The following is a 24,282-nucleotide window of genomic DNA, read 5'->3' on the forward strand; positions in this document are numbered from 1 at the left end:
ATGGAAACCAACATTCATCTGCATGAAAGCTGCCAATGATTCAAGGAACATCAGCCAAAGAACGCCAGAATGAATGAGTTAGATTGGCCATTCTCAAACTGCAGTGCATACAATGCTTGCTAGTGCTCTGGCTGTTAGTTGGCTGGTCATTTCTGCTACCGTTCCCTTAATTTCCCTCCTGCAAACTATACTAGAAATATGCTAAATAAAATACATCTATATTAAATAAACTGGTTTGAGTTTACACAATAAACTACATGAAATGCAGAAAAATTCCTAAAGCCTCTTGCCCATCTGTCTTCAATCTCTACACACGCATGCCTTGCACATGAGAAATGGACTATGCAGTCTCAAGGGGAAAGGACCTGGTCTTAAGACTACTGTGCTCTAGTGTCTGCAATAATCTATCAGTGTTTAGATTCGTCCGTTCAGAGAGTAAAGTCCTCTGGAACACAGGAAGGACTGTCCTGGAATGCTTCTTTAGATAAGGCACTACTAAAGCCCCTTCTGGACTGTAAAGAGCATCAATGCAAAAACAGGAATGTGTAAGTATCAAGGTCGACTATCAAACCAAAGTGCAGAAATTCAAATTAACAGTTTTCACCTGTTAAGAATGTAAAAGCATCAGGTAACAATAGCAATCAATACAATCTAGGAAATTCTAAAGGAAGAAAAGGTTTAATTTTATACAGAATGGAGTAGGAGCTGTAATGAGACAAGCCTTTTTTTAGTTTTTCCCTTGTGGTATGTCCCAAAATCCTCACTGGAGGTCACAGAAAAAGTTGTATAAGAAGCTGTGTAATGAAATGGGACAGTGGATTTGTGACAGTTCCCATGCTTGCTTGCCCCACCCAGCTGAAGTCTCTCAATCTTATCTTCTTACATAATTTTAACTCATTGTATTCTGCTTAGTCAAAATTTTCTTAGATCACTTCTCCTCTATTTTGAGAAATGGTTTTGGTGGGGGTTTTTTGTCTTGTTTTTGGGGTTTTTGTTTGTTTTGTTGGGATTTGGGGGGGATTTTTTTGGATTTTTTTTTTGAAAGCCCACACACATTTAACTTGATTGAGAAGTCACTTCAAAAGCTTCCTTTCAACTATTTATGAGCATTTAAATAGCTACACAGGAACAAGTCAATAACTTGTCTACTATGCTTCCTGTTTCAAACAATGACAAACATTGGGTATTTTGGGATGCAAAAGTCCATTTTCTTGTATCTATCTCCTTAAGTGTGTGCATGCCTAATGTTTATATTTATCTATCTATATATAGCTACTCCCACATTTACATGCAGTTGCACACACATCCCTGTGTGAATACTGTCTTTATATAAAATTCACCAAAATAAAATACTTAGGCTAACTTCCGGACATGTAAATATAGCAACAGCTAAAAATAACACTTCAGTTTCAAGTTTAATAATGGTTAAAAAGATTATTTCCAATTATGTCTTTTATTGTTCAGTTTATATCAGTTACCTACATGAACTTTAACCTGCACTTTTTCAACCTCGATTTTATGGCTGTTGTGCAAGGCTGCAAGCATGGAACCCTACTCTTCTAAATTTTGAAGAATAGGCTGTGAGACTATCAACCTCAAAGGATTATCTGTACCTTTCAGGGAACATCTCTGAGACAGAAAATTTACCCAGAGTGGTAGGTAAATTCAAATATATGAATATAAGATCCTGTTTATGCATTTCATCTGGACCAGGAAATAGTCAAAATGTAGCAATGCGGTTCCTCTTTCACGTACTTAGAGTATTCTCTTCATAAGTAAGATATTCCCAGCAGATTAGTCGTCTGGAAGTAGCAATCTAAATTAGATCTCCTCCAACACAAGAATCTTCAAATTTAAAAATCACAGTAGAGAATCAGAAAAAAATAATTCCCCCAGGGGCATGGGTATTCTCAGTGAAACATCAGCCTTTGTCATTTCTAGCCATCATCTAGTTACAGACCCTGTTGTTTAACACCTATCTTGTAGTTGCCACTCTGATTAACCAAAATGTCCAAAGTATTCAAACCATTAGCCCTTTTTTATGGGCTCACTACCAAATATACTTACAACAAGAATTCAGTTACATTTAAAGAGAAACAGGCAGATGTTCCTGACAAAGTTCTAAAGCCCTCACAGCAGCTAGAGGCTCATTTCCTCAAATCTATGTTTTTCCTCAGTCACACTTGTGCTCTTTTCCTGCACACATAAGCAGGGATTTTAGGAACCTCACCAGGAAGGAAAAGGAGTTGGAGAATTTTGTTCATCTGGGGTGTCAGCTCTCATTTGTCTCTGTCTCAGTTATGTCCACTCTCCATTTGGAAAGATACCACCCCAGTAGCTTTAAAACACAAAAGCTTATCACTGTATTCTTTTCTTGCTTGGCCAACCTTTTTATTACTTTTATGTATCTTCTGCTACATTTGTCCCATTCACCTCTGCCTTTGTTATGCTTTCCCAAGGCACCTTATCTATCCACGATTAACACAAACGCAAAAATGCTTCCTTCGCACATACATTAGTCTCATTTCTCAAAGTAACTGGTTTATGTCAAAGTTAAAAGTTATCTATTTTCAACAAATCAGACTCTTAAAGAGGTTTTAAAATAAACACTTGTAAAGCATACTGTGCTTTCTTACCTGAACAGAGTTGTTCAACTTTTGTGTAGTTTAAAGCTAATATATCATTAACCCATGCGATGATGTCATGTCTGCTCATAGTCTCTTGGGTTATAGAGGTAGAGTACACGTTGACCGCCATTCCCCAACTAGGAAAAAAAAAATATTTTTGACATTTTCGTAATTGTTTTCTGAATATAATGAACATACATTTCCTGTTCAAACAAGGGACAGAAAAGGTGCAACACTCACAATTCTCTCTTATTTATTGAGAGAGGAGGCTTAATTTTTATTCTTTAATGATAAACTTCTTCAATGTCCTCCTGGAATCTATGACCATATTTCTCCAGCTGTCACTGTGAACTTAAAGAACATAGAAACCTACAGTACTCTGCTTCATGCTAGTAAGGTAGAAAAAAAAAGAATCAGACATAGCCAAAAGACACGTAGACAGGATCAGAGATCTGAGATTTTGTAACAGTGCTGCATGAATGCAGTGATCTGATCTCTTGTCAGTTTTTTGCCCCTGCAGGACAATCAGGCTGCCTAAACCAGTATTTAATTTTCAGATAAATTCTAGATGATGCAGCTGTTCTATTTACTGGAACACTGATTTCTTACTGGGACAGGGGCCTTTTGCATAATTAATTCAGTCACAGAGTGAATACCAGATAATCCTCGTTATCAGTTTACCAGCTTCTATCCTGAAAGTAACTGAGACTTGCACCTCCAACTGTCTCGTAGGAAAGCTGCTGTGGAGCCCAACTCCTCTAAAACATTAAGAACATTCCCTCTCAGGTTAAACCCATTTGTTCTTCTGCCAACATTATCCTCCAGCTCTAATGGCTTTCTCCTCCCCAGAGCAGATTTCCTAATGTGTTAGGGACAGCACTCAGAGTCTGTCCCAATGCCCAGGTAGTCTAGATTAAACAAATCAATTTGAGTCTCTTATATCAAGTCAGACATTCACTGACTGGTATTGCCAGCAGTCCTCCTTGAACAGACAGTTTCAAACTATGTTAAGATAACACTTCACTGAGACCTTGGAAAATGGCACTGTGTGCTCAAAGTTTTCACAGCTACATCATCTTACATAGATTCTTCTAGTTAGCTAAGGTCCCTTCCTGCAAGTAGGTAATTCATAGTAGCTTTATCATCAGTCCCCAAGTACACAGACTAGAAATGCATACTACTGAGCTTTATTCCTTGTTATCCTATCCCAGTCACATCTTTCTGTTGTGAGACATTGCCAAGATAAAAGATGAGCATGTTCAAGTTCATCTCAACAACAGTTTCAAAGAATGGAATCATGATCATTCATGAAGAGAGTAAATAATGTTCCCATGAGTAGTGGACATCAGAAAGTCCACTAGGAACAATCTGAGTATGAGGTGTGTCAGAAACATTCAAATAGTCAAAGTTGAACAATTATTCTTAGAAAGAATAATTGGTTTGGTGGGCACTGCACATCTCCATTTCTAGTGACATCTGTAGTAACACCTGTCTAGCTTTGGTGTCAATTCTGCCACCTCAGCCTTGGACCTCAACTTTCTCAAAAGCAAGAGAACAAGATCTCCTATGTAAGATTAGAGGTCTGCATGGACTATTTCCATTCAGAATTTGCAGAGATGCAACCCTTTGAAGCTTGAGAAACAATTCTGCAGGGAACAAAAAGACTGCAACTTAACTCCACCCATAGTTAGGTGTGCTGGGGCAACCTAGATAAAATGTGTGGGAAAACCCACCAGCATGAAACTTGACTCACTAACTTGTAAGTGTATAAGTACATAACACAGAGAATAAATTTAAATACAAGATTACAAAGTTCATAATACGGGCCACTTTCTAGGAAACAAATCTCTGAAGGTTGTTAAATTGTTCCCATCTACTGAAGTTAAGATCCAAAACATAAAATCCTCAAATTTGCTTTACAGGAAAGAAGAAAAAAAAAAAGATGGGGAAAAAAAAAAGAGAGAAAATAGGGTCAAAAAATTAATGCTCCAATAGTCAGGCTACTACTGCCAGAAATTCATTCATTCGGAACCAGGCTGCCTCTATACCCGCTTGTGTACAGGCACCTCCAAAGCATGGAAGAAATCAGCCTGTGCTCAGTCTGCTCAGTTCTTCCAGCGGGCTCCCAGATAGCACAGCCAATTTCATGAACACAGCCCTGCATTCACTGTAACAGTTAGCAAAGGTTGCTTTCTTGGCATGCACTAAGTGCTTGGATTGAACCAAGCGCTAGGAACAAAGTTTTAGAAACAGGGAGTGCCCTTTTACTCTTAAAAGCTACACCATAATGACTATTCAGCATCAGGATGGAAGGGACTGAGCAGGCAAACAGCACCTTTGATACTAATTGCATCTGAAGTCTGTAACGTCGCTGCTAGAGTGGTTTTTACTTTATTATTTTTAGCCTTTTTAGATAGATAAGAAACTAAAAGAAACATACTACCACTGCCACTATTAAACTAACATGTTAAATACTGTCTGTAAGATCAGCTGAAATAAAAGCTTAATAGTGAATTTAATATTCACTTAAGATTCAGAATAGTGAGTTTAATATTAAACCAACAGACTGATATGGAACAGTTCCACTCAATTCTAAAGAAGCTAAAGATATTTAGATGGTAACATTTGAAATCAAGTTACTCTGATCTGTAATTGCCACTACTTCATGAAAATTTTAATTGGCCTCTCGAGGCCAGGCAGAGCTCAGAACAACCATCAGCTACCAGTAGTGAAAGGGGAAAGTTTACTCTGTTAAAAAGATCAAGAAAATCCACACACAAGAAGGAAGCAGAACTTCCCTCATCACCCTTTTCCACACAGAACTGCAGAGAGATACCCACCTTCCTGCAACCCACAGGGGACCAAACAACCTCCTCTACTGCAGTGCATGGGGTGGGGAACTCCACTGCAGGAAACTGTGAGTAAATGAATAACCTTGAGTTTTACAATCCTACCCTGAAGGATAACTGTAATACAACTTACACTGTGTCTGCAAATGAATTATTATGGTCTATTGGTCAAACAAAAGTTCAGGCTATTTGTTAGAGACCGTAGCTTCACATTTGTACACACAAATATGCATGAGGGTGTATCAGTACCATTTTAAAGTTAAGCGAAACGAATAAGAATTTTTGTTAAAAAAATTCAATAACATGCCATTGCCATTCATTCACAGTGACGTGGTGACATACATCTGAATCTTCCACAGCCTCTTCTCTTGAAAGAGTTAGCCCTGTCTTTGCATCTCCTGTTCCCCACCCTCCTACTGGTTATATTCTAAATAAACTCAGCTGGGAAAGGTTTCCTGTACAGTAAGCATGTTCTAATTTGGTGGTCAGATACACACAGCTCCTCTTTGCCACACAGAGAGACCTTGAACAAAACAAGAAAAAAAAAAAGAGGAAAAAGAAAAAAAAGAACAAGCAGGTGTAGGTAGCACAGCCACCATGCTCAGAAACAGCCAAGAACCCCTGTGCTCAACATCTACAGTTGGGCTTGGGTTTTCTGCCTGACTTATTTCCCTGAGTGTTGAAGTATTTTGAAAAATGTGATTCAGCTTCAAAATGCATCAATAAGCACATGTAAGGCGATGCAAGAGAACAGCTGGACAGGCAGACAACAGGCCATACTCTGAACAGCCAAGTAGCTAACAACTTGATTTTATGTCCTAATATACTACTGCTTTCCAATAACATTATTTACATTTTCAACTTGTTAGGCTTCCCCGTGATTAGGCTGAAGGCTCTCAAGCATAGGCTTGCAATGAGGCTTAGACAAGCCTGAAAACCGTCACCTACCTGAGATCCTTCACCTTCCACAGAGATGCCTGGTGATTCCATAGTAACTAAAAGCAGATGAGGATAGCACATCACACCTCTCACTTCAGAGCACACAGGTGGAGGTTAAAATCCTCTGGCTATTATAGTACTGCCTAACCACAAAGGACTCTATCCCTTGCTTTACCTCAAGCCACAGGAGAGTCTTCACATATTAGTCCAACCATTTCATAAACACACTTCATACATGCACAACTACACACCACAGACCTGAGTTCAGAGGATTAGCTAGGTGCTGAAAACCATGTATATGCTTAAGCAGTCAGAAATATACTGGCTCAGCATGTCCAATAGTAAACATTACACCCGAAGATCTATTAATTTTTTAAGGCATTGCATGTAGCACTAAACATTCAGCTATTAGGCATTTTCCACTGCTCTTGCTACAGATAACTGCAGCTGTTACAAGGTGCTATCCAGCTGTTCCTAAGATCAGTTTTGCAAGAAGCATATTTACTTTATTTTTCCAGGGATAAACTAACAGTTGTTGACAGCAGAAGCTGTATTACAACAAACCATTAATAATGGCACCAGTAATAACAGCAAGACAGGAAGGACTACAGCAATGAACCTAATCCGTAATTGTAAAAACTCATCACACATGCCATCACCTCTGAACCTGCAAGGCCTTCATGCTTTCATGGAATAGTCAAGGTTGGAAGGGATCACTGCAGGTCACCTAGTCCAACCTCCCTGCTCAAGCAGGGCCATCTAGAGCCCGTTACTCAGAATTGTGTCCAGATGGCTTCTGATTATCTCCGGAGAAGGAGACTCCACAATTTCTCTGGGGAACTTGTTCCAGTTCTCAGTTACCCTCACAGTAAACAATTTCTTCCTCATGTTCAGGTGAAAGCTCCTGTGTTCCAGTTTCTGCCCAGTGCCTTTCGTTTAGTAGGCATGGTACAATATTAAGCTTTTAAATGCAGTGGAAAGTCTATGTGACAGTACAAAGAGGAGCCTTCTGGAAGCTGGCACCTGATAGATACTGCCAGTAAAAAAAAAGATCTCACACCAAAAATTACTGAAGCAGAAGATACAGCAGAAAAGCTAAGCTGAAGCTGAGACTGCTGCAGCTGCTGTTGAAAAGGCTTTCTAGATTAAAGCTACTGCAAAACAAAAAAATCCCTGAAGGAAGAAACCTGCCAGACTCAGAGGCTAACTCCCTGAACAAGGAAAATTCATCCTTTCCAAAATCATCTCGAAATGGCAACTGATTTGCTAGACCTTGTCTGTTTCTTTAACACTCACTGCACACAGCCTTAGCCACAGTCATTAGAGGCCAGTTATGCTTGAGGTTGTCTTTTCTGAAAGGAGTTCCGAGGACAGAAAATCAACACAAAAAGCTCCTGTGCAATGCTGACAACACTGTTCTTACTCTCCCTTTTGACTTATGCTGCACTTCGGCAGCAAATACCATGGCATCAGGGTGCTGCAACTTTGTAGCAAGCAACACAAAGCTCTATCTACTCCGAAACTGAATCAGATACAAGATTAATCAGAATGAGACATTGCCATGCGGATAAAAAAAAAAAAGAAGAAAAGGAGAAAAGAATCCTGTGGTTGTAATACTGCAAGAAAACCACACCTTTTAAGATGCTGAATGTCAAATCTCTTGTGCACTGTTCCCATGTTATTAAATAGCCCTGAAATGTTAAGAATATTTTTATTATCTATATATCCCACTCAATTCTGAATGCCATTTTACATTTACCACATGGATCTGACTTGACCTAAAACGATTTGTGAAGCACACTACAGAGTCTAGAGGAGACTGAGACAATCCATGTACATTTTGATTGCTTGAATATTGCAGGATTACCATTTAACACAGCCAACAGCATATTTTCTATTGTTCTCATTGCAGTTCCCTGTTTAAAAGCAAGTGAGAGTAGAGTAATATAGATTTACTTTGATTGGATTAGGGCATTTTTAATTTTTGTTCTTTTAAATTAGAGGTTGCCTGCCAATGCTGTGATGTTCTGACCTAAATAAACATCTATGATGGGTCTCAAGGACTGGTTTAGATCCCAATCTGAGTCACTCTTTTAAAGTATGGTGGTAATTCTGGTTTGTGCTACATATGGCTTTAGAAAACTTTATCCCCCCAAAAAAACCTTATTATCTGAGAGGCAGAAAAATACTGGTTCTTTTTCAGTATCCAAATCTACAAAACACAATGTAAAGTATTCAAATAATATATATATCTTGAGCCAAAACCTCTGAGATGGCCTAATAACCAACAATGCATTACACTGTTCACTGCATAGCTTTTAGAAATAGTTTGAAGTGTATTCACTAACCAGTTATGACATTGGCACATTTCAAAAAAATGAAAATAATAGTTAAAAATTCCAAGACAATTATTTAGTGCTGAAAAGACTTTAGGGCACCTGAGGAGGGCAAGCCACATTCACTTGAATCTGCCAGTCATATTTGCATAGCATAGGTAAGACTTTATTTCTCCAACTACCTTCTCACTCCTGCTGCCACCGAAACTGTAGAGCAGTGTAATACATAATGTCATGTCTCTACACTAGCACACTTCCTTTTTTCTCAGGGTTCACCTTTGCCTCCAAAAGTACAGTGCAATATTAACACTTAACTACACAATATCTTAATTGTATCTCAAAGTATTTGCATGCTCTGAAAGTTTCCTTATCAATTTCTACGTGTAAACAAACCTTAACTAAAAAAATACATCCTTGACAAAAGACAGAGGTTCAAGAAAGGCAGACATTAACAGCTCACACAAAATGGAAGCAATCCAGAGTCTCTGGCCACCACCATTTCCACATAGGTGTAGTAACTCTGGTCAGAAATGAAACACAGCGGTGCACAGCACCCTCAAACTATACCTTAGAGTAGGTGAACAAAGCAATAGTAATGCTCTGCACTGAACACACAGGCACTAATTGGGGTAAGGACACAAATTTCAGTAAAAAAGAATGTTACTACAAATTAAGAAGGCATTTTATTAATGAAGAACAACAAGAAACCTTTGAAGTAGGCTGAACGAGAGGAACATAAGCGTGGCAAGGCTGCAATGCTGAAAAACTTAACTGCTTTCACTTACAGTTATTACCCTCCCCCCGCCAAGGCTTTCAACTCTAAGATCTTAAGATTGAATTGCTGCTTTGATGCCCCGAAGGAAGACAGTCAACCTGTAAAATTTTCACAATAGACAGTAGCAACTACTCTACCTTTCACAGCAGACAAGGAGATTGTGAAGACAGAAAAAAAAAAAAGTTGGTTTGGAGAAAAATAATTGTCAATAAACTCCAGTCAATGAGAAACACCTACATTTTAGAAAACAGAAGAGGTCTATGACCATTTTGTAACTAGAAAACCTTGAAAAAGCTGCTGAATAAACCAACGTTTAATCTTCTGTTAAACAAAGTCTCAATTCACCAAGACACACATGGGCATTTTAATTCTCTTTTCATTCATTTTTTTCCCTCTTATGGACAATAACAGATTACTAAGCATACATGCAGACATTGCTAGAGGATTTCTAAGAGGTTAAAAACCATGCCATAAAGCAAGGTAACATCAGTGCTGAGTACTGGAGGAAGGATGCTTTGAGAGGTAGCACGTTAGCAAACCTCAGTTCCTAGCCCAAGTTCTCCAAATAACAGGGGAACCTCATATATTTTGCTCCTACTAAATGATGACGAGTAGTTGTACTTTCAGACAGGAGATCCCCAAATGCTATAGCAAACGCAGATTTACTGGAAAATGAAGACAGCAACAGAGGAGAGCTTGTTTCCAAACACACTGCCCTGCACAAGTGCAGCCCATGAACTCCCAGGCAAAACACTGTGGACACAGCCATGAATCTAAGCAGCCACCTGCATCTACACCAAGCAAATATCTGCCTGTGATTAGGATGGGATAAGAACAATCATAAATCCTGATTCAGAAAAAACAACACTGCTGGTCATAGAGATTGCTGGGCACCGAGACACTATGTCAGAAGCAGAACAGACTGGGACAGCAGCCATGCTGCAGCCCAGCAGCTCCACTGCTCCCGACTCCTGCCATTTCCGCCTTTTAAGTCCAGAAAACACTGTAGGCAGACTTGGGAGTTTCAGCAGGAAAGAGATCCAACTAGAGGCAAATGAAGTCACCAAATGAATTTAGTTTTGACCTATCCGGAGTTTTGCTGCCGCCCTCCTCCTCTCCGGCATGTAAACATTCAGAGGTGAAAGGCTAAAGTAACACGCTGATTTACTCCAAGCATAACGTAATGCCAAATGAGATTTGGTAATACTATACAGCCCTCCTGACAGGGGGTCTGAGCAGCCTCCAAGTGCCTCAGAACCCTGTACAGAGCCAGGCAAGAGAGGCAGTGACTCAGCAGGAGACAGGCACTGAGCATCCACACGTTTCAGAAGTCTGTGAAGAAGGGAAAACAGGAGGATTCACCAAGGGGAAATGCAATGCCTTTCTCCTAACACATAACTGCCATTTCCTAACATGAGATTGCAGTACACTTAATAAACCCTGGCTGTCCAAGGCAGGCAAAGATAACAAGGGAAACACTCTCATGGGAAATCTCTTGCACTAGCAAAGAAGGGACTGCAATATACCTTTTCTACTCACAAATGATGCAATATGATACAGAGAACAAGGACTTTGTCATGCATCAACTTTTTTCTCTTCTACATTAAAAACAAGTGTAGATACACACAGATTTATGCATTGCAACATTTATTCTAACCTTAATAAACATGTATGTTAGAATCACAGAATATCATGAGTTGGAAGAGACCCACCGAGGATCACTGGGTCCAACTCCCTGTTACTACAGGGAACAAGGCCCTTTGAAAGGGGCCTTCCTTAGAAGGTGGCCTTAGCCACCTTCACTTTGAAGGTGCCTGGAGTGACACCAAGTAAGGGACATGAAACAGCACAAGAACCACTCATGCAACCATCCCAGGACTTATGGGCAAAGATTCCAGAGCACAGCCTGCACGACAGAGCTGCTGAGACAGCAGCCAGGCAGCCAGCCCTGCTCAGTCCCTGAATGGCAGGAAGATGAGGACACTGATCAGGGGTATAAGACAACATTTATTTTAAGCCACCTTTACCCTGAAGTTGTAAACAAGCATGTGACAACACATGAAGCAACACGCAACCATGCTGGCTGCTTTCACTGATGCATCACTCTCTAAAACACGGCTGTGTATTTTTGTGATTAAGCTCTAGTATGGTTGCCCAGGGTTCCCACTGCTACCACAGCTCTGCTGACATTTGAGGTGGAAAGGAGAAGCACGAGGCTTTCTGCTGGCTATGCAGCAAATTCAGTGGGCAGGTTTCTAGGAATAAGCTCCAGGTGACACCTGGGACCCGAACCGGCTGTAATTCCCCTGCCAGCACTGCCTCTGCAGACCACTGCACCAACACACTATATAGCTTTTTACTAGGCTCTGTGTTCAACCTCTCTTCCACTTCTCTCTCAACTGCTAGTGAAACCGAGACCAAAAACAATATTAATGATAACATTAAATCTTGTAGTTCTAACATCTCCAATGTTGATGACATAGGCCCAAATAAATAACCCTGTCTTTGGCTTATACAAACTCCCTACAAATCATTATTAATATTATACAGATTTCAAGTGTTAAGACTACCAGCCGCAACACTTAATTTTGGGTTTGGATACCGAAGTAACTTGACCTCCTCCCTTGTTCTTATGAGTTCATACTATAACAGACAAGGAAGCACTCTTAAATTATTCTGGTGCTCAATGTATTACCAGTAAATGACTTGCACTTAAGAATTAATCCTACCAAGTACTATCTAGAACAGGGCTGAACTTCTAAGTGAAATTGCTTAACTGCTAAATTAATTTTGGAGCAACTAAAACTAGAATTCACTAATCCTTCAAGAAGTAAATTGCCCTTTAGGAACATGCTAGTTCAACCATCTGTGATTTATGTAACGTATTATTCTTGCTATGTGCCAGTAACCACAGACTGATTTAGCATTGTTGCACTACCAACACAATTGCTGAGGCTACCAGCATCAAGTTAAGTTTCCCCAAAACGTATTTTTTCAACCACGCTGGTCTTTGAAGGTCTGTGAAGTCATTTTCCATCAGATTTTAACATCTTCTGCCTATCTAAAGGGGGAAATCCCCAAACCTCTGTTTTCCAAGTAATGTTCTTTAGGTGGTGCCTACTGCTTTGATGCAACTGTGATTGTAAAAACAGAATTAGTTACAAAAATCTTTATCTACAAGTCCCAGTAAAGCCTTGAACCTTAAGCTAAGAGAAGCATAGATGTACTGTTTAATAGGATTTGGCCTCCTTTCATGGAATATTTTGAGGTCAATTCCTAAAGTCTATTGCTTCCAGTTGGCAAACGGTGACATTGCCAAGTTCAACTCCTACAATAAACAAGGGGGGAAAAAAGTTTATTGCTTAAATTGCCTTCAACTACATATAAATGTAGGTAATCTGTGCTGCAATGTGAATATTTAGTTTCTTCAATCCTCTCAGTGTTGCTGCAGGCCATGCAACAAGACAGTTTTGTACCACTCCCTGTAAAAGCACATCAAACTAAGCAGACATCTGACACAGTTTAAGAAATGTGCTCACAGTTAAACATTTTTTTGCAGATTAAGTTTATCAATAAAGAAAATTCTGCATGAAAAAAGATACAATTCCTTAAAAGCAGAGGGAGCAATTTATCAGCTATTAACTTCAAAACATAATCTTTACTTGCAATGTACATGATTAGTTTTATGACATAGCAAAACTATCCCTTTGCCCTGCTGTATCTCTACAAACTTTTGGTCATCTCAGGGTACTAAATTGCAGAAGTTGCTCCCAATGATTTAGAGAATGCAATATGAAGTAACTAATACACTTCTGCAGCAGCAGCAGTATAGCTTTTGCAAGAATTAAGCTAGAAAACAGTTGAAATTGATGATGTCAAACCGAAACTGAATACACATATTTTTCTTTTCCATCTTTGATGACAAGGATGATTTCACCTTCATGGCAGTACGGAATTTGTTGCCAGATGATATTCCTTTCACTTTTAAAGCATGTGATTTCATTACTTTGTTTTTAAGTCAAGAGCTGTTTATGCCTATTAAGAGTTACAGAATGGGATCATAAAGTGACTCAGGTAGGCAGAGAACTCCAGAGAGATCTGCTCCAATCTCCCATTCACTGCAGAGCCAGCAAGAGAGGGCTACCAATGACCCCATCTATCTGAGTTTTGAGTGCCTCCAAGGACAGATATTCCACAGTTCCTCTGGGTAACGTCTTCCAGTGTTTGACCATCCCTTCTGTGAAAACATTTCTCCCAATATATAACGTAATTTCTACTGTTGCAGCTGCTGCCATCTCCTCTCATGCTCTGCCCATTCATTTCAAAGAACTTGACTCCATCTTCTTTAAACCCAGCCTCCCATCAGACAGCTAAAGACTGCAGTGAGCTCTTCCCCTCTCCTGAGCTGTCTCTTCTCCAGGCTGAATAAACACAGTTCACATGCTCCAGCCCCCTGATCATCCTGGTGTCCCTCCATCACACTCACTTTGGTATGACACTGTCTTTCTCAAACTGGAAAAGCCAAATTCAAACACGGTATGTGAGATGTGGTCTCAGAAGCATCAGAGGGGAAGAATCACTTCCCTGGAGCTGTTGGCTACATGCCTGCCAATGCAGCCCAGCATGGGCTTGGCCTTCTTCCCTGCAAGAGCACACTGCTGACTCATGTTCATCTTGTTCATGAGCACCATCAGATCCATACTGTACAGCACTTCAGGAACAATTGCAGGGGGCGAGGCAGAGGGTGTGCTTAAAGTGGTAGTGGAAAAAAACCACCTCACCATATTAAAAATAGAGCTGCTTGAGGGACAAGGCAGCTCTAGAGCACCCCCACTGCTGCGGAACTCATTTCACACTTGGGGACCAAAGATGTATATGTATATACACAAAGGTATATTAGAGAGCCAAACTTCTGCAGGCAGAAACATACAGAATAATAAAACGGTTTGTGTTGGAAGGGTCCTTAAAGATCATCTAGTTACAAATCCCCTCCCATAAGCAGGGACACCTCCCACTAGACCAGGCTGCTCAAAGCCCCATCCAACCTCGCTGTGAACTCTTCCAGGGATAGGGCATCCACAACTTCTCTAGGTAACCTGTTCCAGTGCCTCACCACCCCCACAGTAAAGAATTTCTTCCTAATATCTAATCTAAACCTACTCTCAGTTTGAAGCAATTGCCCTTTGCCATGTCACTACATATCCTTGTAAAAAGTCCCTCTCCAGCTCTCTTGTCAGCCACCTTTAGGTATCGGAAGGCTCTCTGGAGACTTCTCTTCTCTAGGCTGAATAATCCCAGGCTCTCTCAGCCTGTCTTCAGAGGAGATACATTAAATGAAAAAAAAAAAAAAATTCCTTATGTCTCTTTGAATCTGACAACTGGCACGACATGAATGTGTTTACTGAAAACAGTGTTTTCAGATCCTGATTGAGAATCTACATCATGTGTAACTCTGAAACATTAATATGGGCAAGGAGTGATATGGACCACAAACAATAATTCAATAAAATACAACTAACACTATTCTGCATACCAAGGTTTCCAATAAAATGGCTAAATTACATGTGAATTCTGTCCTTTTGGGAAAATGTATCACTATTCAACCATTTACCACTGCCTCCATGTTCTCAGCACTCCTACACACCATGATCTTTCTGTACATGCAAACTCCCGCAGGACTTTCATATCACTGTGCTATGTATTCCACTTCCATACAAACAATTACTCATAGATTCTATAGTTATTTTAACAAGCTATGATTTGTGTAACACTGAATCCATAAGTAAAACAAATGAGTATTCTACTGCAAATATTTTAGTGCTTCCTATTCATGATATTACTGGACTAGCTCCACGGAGATTAACCTTAAGAAGCGAGGCATAACAACCATGTAAAATTTGCCTAAAATGAATTTTCATTCCCCCAAAATTGTTTAATGCATACTGCCAGCAAGCCCTTCCAAGCATCAACACCACATTCCAGAGTGACAGGCAAGAATTTGCATTCATGTGCATCTCTGAATAATTACAGCTGCTTGGGTAGGAAATCTGTATGGTACTAAGGACCCATACTGTCAGGAGAGAAAATTCACTTGAGTTGCTCTTAAAAGATAAAACTGAAGTCCACAGATTTTGCTAACTAGCTCTCAGGGTTCCAAAGTAGCCAAGAAACATAATATTGAAAATTAAACCTCTGAAACAATACAATGCAAGGTGGTCATACGCAAGGCCAGAAGATCAACAGCACAACCTGCATGTTTCTCTCCGGGCAGAATGATCTGGCACAGTTGCAGGATTTCCTAAGGAAGCTACATCCTTAAGTCTCCACTCATTGATGAATGTTTACACTTCCTGTTTGGATAGCATAGCAAAACCCCAGATTTAACACAAAAGCACCCTTCACTAAGCATGAGGCTCTACGAGAAACAAATTACTTCAGAGTGGTTAAGCTAAGATATTTAATGGCTGTGCTTTCAGTATACAGAGGTCTCTCTACAAAATATTTAATAACTTAGTATACCACTAGAAAACTAGACAAATTTCTGTCAAAATATCATAGGAAATATTTTCATTTTGAATTAAATATTTGATAGCGTGAAGACAGTAAAATTGTGTTAAAAAAAAACCCCAAACACAGCTTTTAAAACCCCAACAGTTAAATGCATGCTTAGTAAACTCTTATAGTTGATATTCCACTTCCCCTCCCACCTAATTATAATGAAACAATATGAAGAAGATGCTTAATCGGTGAGTCAGGCAGCAGAGATGTGAACAAGATCCAAACAGCTACGCAGTCACAGCTAACGCCATCCGCAGAAGAAACACGGATGTTTTCCATTTACGTTCCCTAGCACTGATGTTGGAAGTGAGCGACCAGTGCTGCTAGTTGGAGGTCAGAATTCAGGGAGTATCTAAACACTGTCCTGGTGCAGCGTGAGTCTTGCTGCCGCCGCCGCCACCACCACCACCACGCTTATTCCGCACTACAGCCTTCGTGCCATCCCACTCAGTGGTTTGCATGATTGAGAACAGATGTGGTGAGACCACTCGTTTTCAATTATCAAACAAAGCCTGAAAGTTTCATCTCCAAAATGAAAAGCTGGCACACGATTTATCTTCTTCCTTACCAAGCCTTTGCTATACTTAGCTTTGGACATGACGAAGGAGAAGAGACTGTCAAACTAAACTAACCTCCCCACCAAAACACAAAAACTCTGAAGATATTTTTGAAGAGTCACTCATTCAAGTGCCAAGGCTTGAAATGTAGACCAACTACACTTTTTTTTCTTACTGTCTCCCAAAACAAGTTTTATATCTCAAGGTTAGTCCAGGTATGCCCATTGGGAGAACATTCCTGTGGTCCAGCCTGACTGTCATGAGGGTGCTGCATCTCCCTCGAACTAGCCAAAGAAATAGCTTTAATCAGGATCTCTTGCCCCACCTCCAAATCACCTTTCTTTTACAATGCAGCATATTTTTCAGTGCCTGTTTTCCAGGGACACTAGATTGAAGACACTAGGCAGAAGTCAAACTGTTTCTAAAAGTGACAGCATCAGGTTCAGTTCTCACATATCTGAAACTTGCTCCTTTTTTTGTTAATATGCCAGAAACACATTGCTGTTGCTATGCAGCTCAACAAGGTAGTTTAAAAAAACCACATCACACACCAAAAACCAGAATGCAGCCTCCCACCTACAGGATGTTTCCGAAACCCATGGAGACTGGGTGCAGATTAGGTGTTCTCAGAACTCTTTGGTGAGAGTGCTTGGGTGCATCTGAGAAGATAGTGCTGTCTGAAAATCACCTCCATTTCCTTACACAAACTGGGCTGTTTGTGGAGTGTTGTTTTGTTCCCCTCTCCTGACATCCCATAAAGTTATCTCCCTCTTAGCCCCTGATTTAAACAAATACCCCCAACACCCAAAACACTGTGAAGATATTCTCTTCAAGGAAGATCAAATCCACATCAAGAGAGGTAGCCCAAAAACATGGGTAGGGATTATCTAGGTTTCAAACTACTGACGCAGTATTGAGCAGAGTCATCCTCATAACCCTCGGAAACATTTATACGCACTCACATGTGACTCCCAGTTATCTTCAGACAGTTTCACCCTGTGCCTTTTGAGAGCTGGACCCAGCAGAAGATACTCACCAAAACAGCTCTCTCTAGGCAGAGTACTCCCTAATCAGAAAACAAGATTAAAGAAGAGCAGCAGCGGCAGCGATAGGAAGACAGCTTTAGGAAAGTGAAAGAAGAGAAAATAAGAGGGTACCTAAGCTCACAGGAACCAAGGAAAGATTTCTGCATGGTCCCTTTTAATGCTGGCTAGTAGCTGCTGGCTCTAAGTCATCAGGACAGTCTTCTGCCCGATAGCTAGTAAATATCTTGTTGCAATCCAGACGCTTGACAGACAAGGGGGTTATCACAAAAATACCACTTTTAGAAAAGCTCAAGCCAAATTTATGGGGTGTGATTTATGTTGGTTCGTTGCTGGGGTTTTTTTAAACATTTGTTATAGACTTTCTCCTTTCAGTGAAATCTAGTGCAAAATTCTCATAATCTTCAATAAAGCTGTTAGGTGAACAGCAAATGCCTCTGAAAATAATGATTCAGTTACTAATATATAGTAATAATAGTAGCATTTGCTTCGACTAGCATTTACAGTTTCAGAAGTCACACCTGTCTGTACTAAGAAGCAAGAAGATAGCTCCTTGCTTTTACTGTGTATTGTCTTCCCAGTTCTCAGCAAGGTCGTGCATTATTATATTAATTTTATCAACACAAATGGTCTTTTTTACTTCAGTGGAACTACCTGCTCACCATATTCAACGGAACCGAATTTTAGAGCAAGAAACTCCTTCTGCCCACAGTAAGGCAAAGCTGTAGGTCTCCCTTTGAACCCCGAGTAAAGCCACACATGTGGAAGGCACAGAGCCACCAGAGACAGGGGCAGGTCCTGCAGAGGGAAGGATGCTCTCTGCTGCCCAGGGCCAACCTGCATCCGGCAATTCACTGGGAGTTGGGAAGGCAAAGACCAAAACAGATTTTGCTATAACATAAATCTCCACTTTCAGCATGAAAGTTATCAGCTCATACTGCTGTAAAAGGCAGCCAGATATGCTCTGTAACACCCCACAGTTTATTTCAGCAGTGGGTGAGGAAATCGCCACTTCTGTCCTGCTTTCATTAGTATGCAGAGCACCATCGCTCATTGACAGCTTACACAACGACTTCTAGAAGGAAGACAACACTTAGGAAAACCAGATATTTAAAACATAACTTTAGAGAGGTACATGCTCACAGATAAAAACTACAACAAAAATACTCTTTCCTTTCAGCTTAGTGATTTGAAGAAAAACAATCAGGAAGTTGGGCCCCCCTCCCCCCACTTCGTGCAAGTTCTGGGTATAAAACTAAATATAGTCAGGGAATGAAGGACCAGAAAAGCATTTTTCTAGCAAAACACACAGACAAACCAAAAGTTAAGCACAGTCTCCTACAAAGGAAGGTACAACAGTTTTCCCCTTTAGAACCAGGGTGGGCTAGGTATATAATTCAAACCTGGAAGTATTCAAACTTTTTGTACAGTTAGCTTTTAAAAATATGATGAGCTGATCTACCACACAAAATGCCCAGATTCTGGCAATAAAAGCACTGCAAACATACCCTATTTTAAAAAAAATTCCCCACATAGCTTTTGATTTGGTTTCTCATTAAATTTTTTCAGCCTTCTTTGAACACAGAAGCAAAACTATAATTAAATGTAGTGCCATTCTCAGAAATTACCCCAAATCTATTCTGGGTCAACGAAAAGACACTTCAGTACCAAAAAAATTTTAAACTCAGTCTGGAGGACATGAAACAGCATTTTACTAGAGCAATACAGATTGATTACAGTTATTAACTCTAAAAGGTGTAACATCACCCTGTGACTATATTTTATGCCGAAGTGCCTGGTTTCCATTTACCACCTAAGTAAAGCTGGATGAGAAACTTAACACCTTGGGCCCGTATGTCTCAGTCTGCAAAATATAATACGTCCTTTGGAAGACTTGGAAAAACTATTTGTGGCTTTGCATATGGAGCATACGGTTAGGACTCGTGGTATAGGTTCAATTCCCTGCTGCATCCTCAACTCAGTGGATAACTTATGGCATCTCCTTCCATGTCAGCCTCCTAGTCTGTAAAAAGTTATAAACTGCAGCTGTTTTTATGTCTGATTCAGGAGTTGGATATTAAATCTTTGGTAAGACCTGGTATTAGAAATAGCAAAGCTTTTTTTTAGGTCTCAGAATATCCAACCCGATAAACACAAATTTTCTGATCAGTAAAGACTACTTTTGTTTTAAAACATCTACAAAACAGAACACGTTAGAAGTTGTAAAATGAGAAAGCATTTCTGATATTACAGGAGAGAAGGACCTAAAGGCAAATACTGAACCTGTATACACATGGGAAATGCAGGTTAAGAGCTGCACAAGTGTTTTACAAGCAAAGTATGTACTTCTAGCTTTGTACAAGTAACTGCTGATCTGATGTCAAGCTCCAGGGTGTGTTTAATGACATATTTATTTCATATTCTTAGATGCACATGGAACAAGCCAGCCCAACATTCAGAGGCATAACAACTTGATGTGTCATATGGTAAGGTCGTACAAGCTGCTCTGTAAGGCTGCTTTGAAGTCAGCAATGGCACTGACAGTCCAGCGTGGTTGCAGGCACTATACTGATGGTATTCATCTGTTATACTTACTGAGTATAACTGCTGCAGCTCAAACTGGACAAGCACCAAACTCACCTAATTAGTAAAGGTTTCCATGGAAGTTAAAAGCCATTTTTTTCAGTACCAAGGAGAAGTTTCACAGCAGGTTTCATATATTTTCTTTAACGTTTCCCTTCTGTTATGCTTGCCATTTCCTTCCTAAAGTACTTAAAGCTAGAAATGAGAGCAAGTTAAGTATCATTCTGTCCCTTGGAGAAAGTGAGAAATCAACAGACATGGATGCCATGACTGTGCAGATCAGGGTAAGTTTCCACAAGGAAAAAAGAACCTAAATAGAATTCTCCAGTGGAAATTTTTATTTGTGCATTAAAGGTTTATTTCTGAAATATATAGAACTGGATTACTTATTTACTGCCCAAAAATAACACGCAACATTAGCATTAAGAGTTCTGTATTCCTTTATATTGCTCTAGAGAGGAATACAAATGGATTCAAATCCCTAGAAGACTAAGGAGTACTACTCTGGATTAAAGGCTATTCAGATGCAGAATAACTTCACAATTTCCAAAAAATTGGGCAAACATTACAGTTTTTTCTGTCATCAGGTGCTTAACACCGCAGCCTTGCAAAATGTTTTTTCTAGACATAGTTCAATGTCTGATATGATAGGCAGAAGGACAAGAAAACTGACTTGTTGATAGGCAGAAGGACAAGAAAACTTGACATACAAACCTATTGCAAAAGAAAAATGGAGAACCCCATTTAACAGAGGTTTTCCAAAGAACCCTTCTGAAGAAGTGAGACAGCAATCAGTAGCACCTATGACATGTCAGAATAACTAAACATAGATGCATGGTATTTCAAATATTTTCACATTTCTGCTTAGGTGCACCAGCTTTCCTCTAAACCGGAATCTTGTTCTACTCAGCTGAAATTTACATATAGGAAGTGAGAGCTCCAGGCTTTCTGCAAGTAGAAATAGGTCCTTACAAAAGCAAATTTGCTACTTCGTGCTAAATGTGTGCATTGGGGCTCCATTGCACAAACTATGAGCAGATTTAGAGTGAGACGGACTAAATTTTGAGCAATTCAAACAAGCCACACGCTGGGATCACCGACACACTTTGAGATCATGCGTCAGCGTGTGATCAACAATGAGATTCACTGTTCTTAATGGTCAGCTATACCGGTAGCAGCTCCGTTACTCCCCAGCAGAAGAAAAATACTGTGATTTTCTTCAGCCATGTCATCCACGTTTGTTTTCATCTAATCGAGCATACAACTCGCCACTTTAGTCAGAAATTTGAGAGCAGCATCATTTCCTGTTGCTTGAAAATCAGCTTTAAGGGGCGTGTTCTCTGCAGAGGCACTGCTTGCTGTCATCCAGGCAGCATTTAAAATAACTGTATATTGACATAAGGGGAGCCACCGGCCGTATTATCACCCTTCGAGTCGGCAACAAGGAGCACATCAAACCAGTTGCGTTCCGGGCTGCGCCACGACCCTTATCAAACAATGCAAACAATTTTAATGAGCTTATCTGCCGGAACATATTGTCAGAGATGTTAATGCAAAAGCGCTGCCAGTAACGCATGCCAAACGATTCATCAAAAATGCCTACAACTGCGACAAAAGACGTGTGTCCCCCCAAAACGAGGAACGATAAATAAACACAAAATGGGGCTGGCGGGGAGCGGGGGGCGGGGATGGAGCCGCCCTCCCCCGCGCAGGCACTGGGGGGACTGTCACCGCCGCCCCGGTGCGCGGGGGGCGGCTGTCACCCCCACAGCGGCGTGCGGGGAGCAGTGCCCGGTGCCGGTGCGGGTCCCCGGGCCGGGCAGGGGCTGCCCGAGCCCCGCCATCCGCGGCCGCCGCCTCCCGCACGGCACCGCCTCCCTCCGAGATCCGCAGCGAGGTGCTGCGGCTCTTTTCCAGGGGGAGCTGGCTGCCTGCGCGGGGTGCGTTCTTTCCTTCCTTTTTATTTTACCCCCCTTCTCTTTTTTTTTTTTTTATTATCATATTTAACCGCCTTTCTTCCGCCCGGGCGCGGCGAGTCCCCGCAGACATCCCGCTTATGCACCGAACGCTCTCCAGCCGGACAATGCGGGGCCGGGGCGAGAGGAGGGGGCTGCAGCCCGCCCTCCTTATGCAACCTCCCACCCGCGCCGCCGCAGCCCCCCCGCCGTACCTGTAGGAGCGCTCCCCTCGCACCGTGTGCTTCCTGAAGGGGATGATGGTCCCGTTATCCTGAATGATGTCGTTGTTGTTCTCGCCATTTGGGGACAGGGCTTGGGTCGGTCCGGGCATTGGCGCTCCCGCCGCTCCGCAGAGCCCCGCGCTGCTGCCGCTGCTGCTGCTGGTGTGCGGAAGGTGGCGGCAGCCGCGACTCTCTCGCCGCCCGCCCGCCCGCCCCGCTCCGCCCGCGTCAGCCCCGCCCCGCCCGCGTCAGCCCCGCCGCCGCCGCCGCCACACGTGACCGCCCCTCGCCATGGCAACCGGCCGGCGCCGCGCTGCGCCCGGGGACGGCAGCGGGCAAGGAAGGGAGGGAGCGGGGAAGGAAGGGAAGGGGCGCCCGCCCCGCCCCGCGCCCCCACACAAAGAGCCGCTCGCCCCGGGCGTGCGGGGGCTCTGCCGTCCCCCGCGGGGGACCAGCCCGAGCTGTTCGGCGGCCCCTTCTCGGGGCAGGCACAGACAAAGCGCCTGGGGCACCCCCCACGCATTCCCCGTGCCCGCGCGGCGATCCCGCCGCCTCCGCACGTGTCCCTGCGCCCGTGGGCGGCACGGAAACACAGCCTCTCCCCTGCAGGGACCGCGCCGTCCCCCTGCCCAGTGCCACCCGGGACAAGGGCAGCCGCGGTGTCGCCCTGGTTCTACGAGACCAGCCGAGACCTCAAAGCCCGACGCCTCTTCATCACCCTCCGTCCCCCGGTACCTCCGCATCATCCGCCTTTTCGCCACACCAAGGAGCTATTTGGGGCTCAAGCTCCTCCTTTTGAAGGAACCCCCGCACTGGGCTGCTCGGTTACACGCCGCCCAGCCGCAGCAGGGAACACCGCCCAGCTTTCCCCAGCATCTTCCCTCGGTGCTGGTGTGCTCGGGGTTACGGACATCCCCACTGCGCAAAGCTCGCCTACCCTGGCTGCAGCTTAAAGAATCATAGAGTGGGTTTTGTGTTTCATATGGTAAACCCTTTATTAACGAAAGTACATAAATACTAAGTGACATGAGAATACAAGGATGTCAAAAGTCATGGACTCCTAATAACAAAAAAGCCTAAGAAGGTTCTAAGTTTATCTATGCTATTTTTTCCTAGTTCCTGTGTCTGCTACTCTGCCTGCATTTCCACCCCAAGCACCAGGATGTCCGAGTTACCAAGCTCTGTATTCCTGTTTATGGCTTCACTGGAGAGCACAGTACACCACCTGTCAAGCTGCACTACACATTTCCAGCACTCTCCTTCTCTTCAGCTTACACAGAAAAAACATTTGATGGCACATCCTTCAAAATCTTGCTTGGATCAGAAACAAGAAGGGAAAAAACCTGCCAAGGCAGTAGCACTGATCTTCTGGCACTGCTAGCACCACCATTCACACAACCCTCATCTCTTCCTCCCCTTCATCTAAAACAGTTTTTTATCCTCCTTGCTCCGTTTCCCTCTGCATAGCTCTATGATTTCTGCATATCTCTCCTTGCATAAATAGCAATGCTCTTCAAAGTTTAACCACAGAGCAATTCTGGTCATCCTCAGGAGCAGATCTGAACTCTACTGTGGCCAAACCTACCTTCACGTCCCAATAGTGGATCAAAACTCACACATTTACCGCATTAGAAAAACAAACTATCCAACTATTTACAAATTGTTTTCTCTAAACAAAAACCAACAAGGGTGACTATGTGCACAGTCTCTTAACAGCTTGTATGACCTCAGGGCTGTTAGATGCAAAATATTTGGGCCAATCTATCAACATCTTAAAAAATACATGGCCCCAAATCCAACTCTCTTAAAATGAGTTTTAAGGGGGCAGGTCAAACA

At 42.0% G+C, this 24,282-nt stretch overlaps 1 protein-coding gene across 3 annotated transcripts in view; it reads right to left on the reverse strand.

Moving 5' to 3' along the window:
- Positions 1-24,282, reverse strand: part of MAPRE2 (microtubule associated protein RP/EB family member 2) — a 99,987-nt gene that overhangs the window by 35,317 nt on the left and 40,388 nt on the right. The window contains exons 1-2 of one of the 3 annotated variants that reach the window (XM_027674287.1): positions 22,438-22,654; positions 2,637-2,764 (exon numbers count right to left, since the gene is read on the reverse strand). In XM_027674287.1, coding sequence (XP_027530088.1) covers positions 2,637-2,764; positions 22,438-22,556 — 247 coding nt within the window. In that variant the 5' untranslated portion in view covers positions 22,557-22,654. Of the gene's footprint in view, positions 1-2,636; positions 2,765-22,437; positions 22,655-24,282 lie in introns of those variants that run through there. The other 2 variants (XM_027674296.1, XM_027674305.1) reach the window with 2 other exon arrangements.

This window comes from Neopelma chrysocephalum, unplaced genomic scaffold (genome assembly GCF_003984885.1).
Source record: "Neopelma chrysocephalum unplaced genomic scaffold, ASM398488v2 Primary Assembly neopelma1_22, whole genome shotgun sequence".
NCBI classification, from domain to species: Eukaryota; Metazoa; Chordata; class Aves; order Passeriformes; family Pipridae; genus Neopelma; species Neopelma chrysocephalum.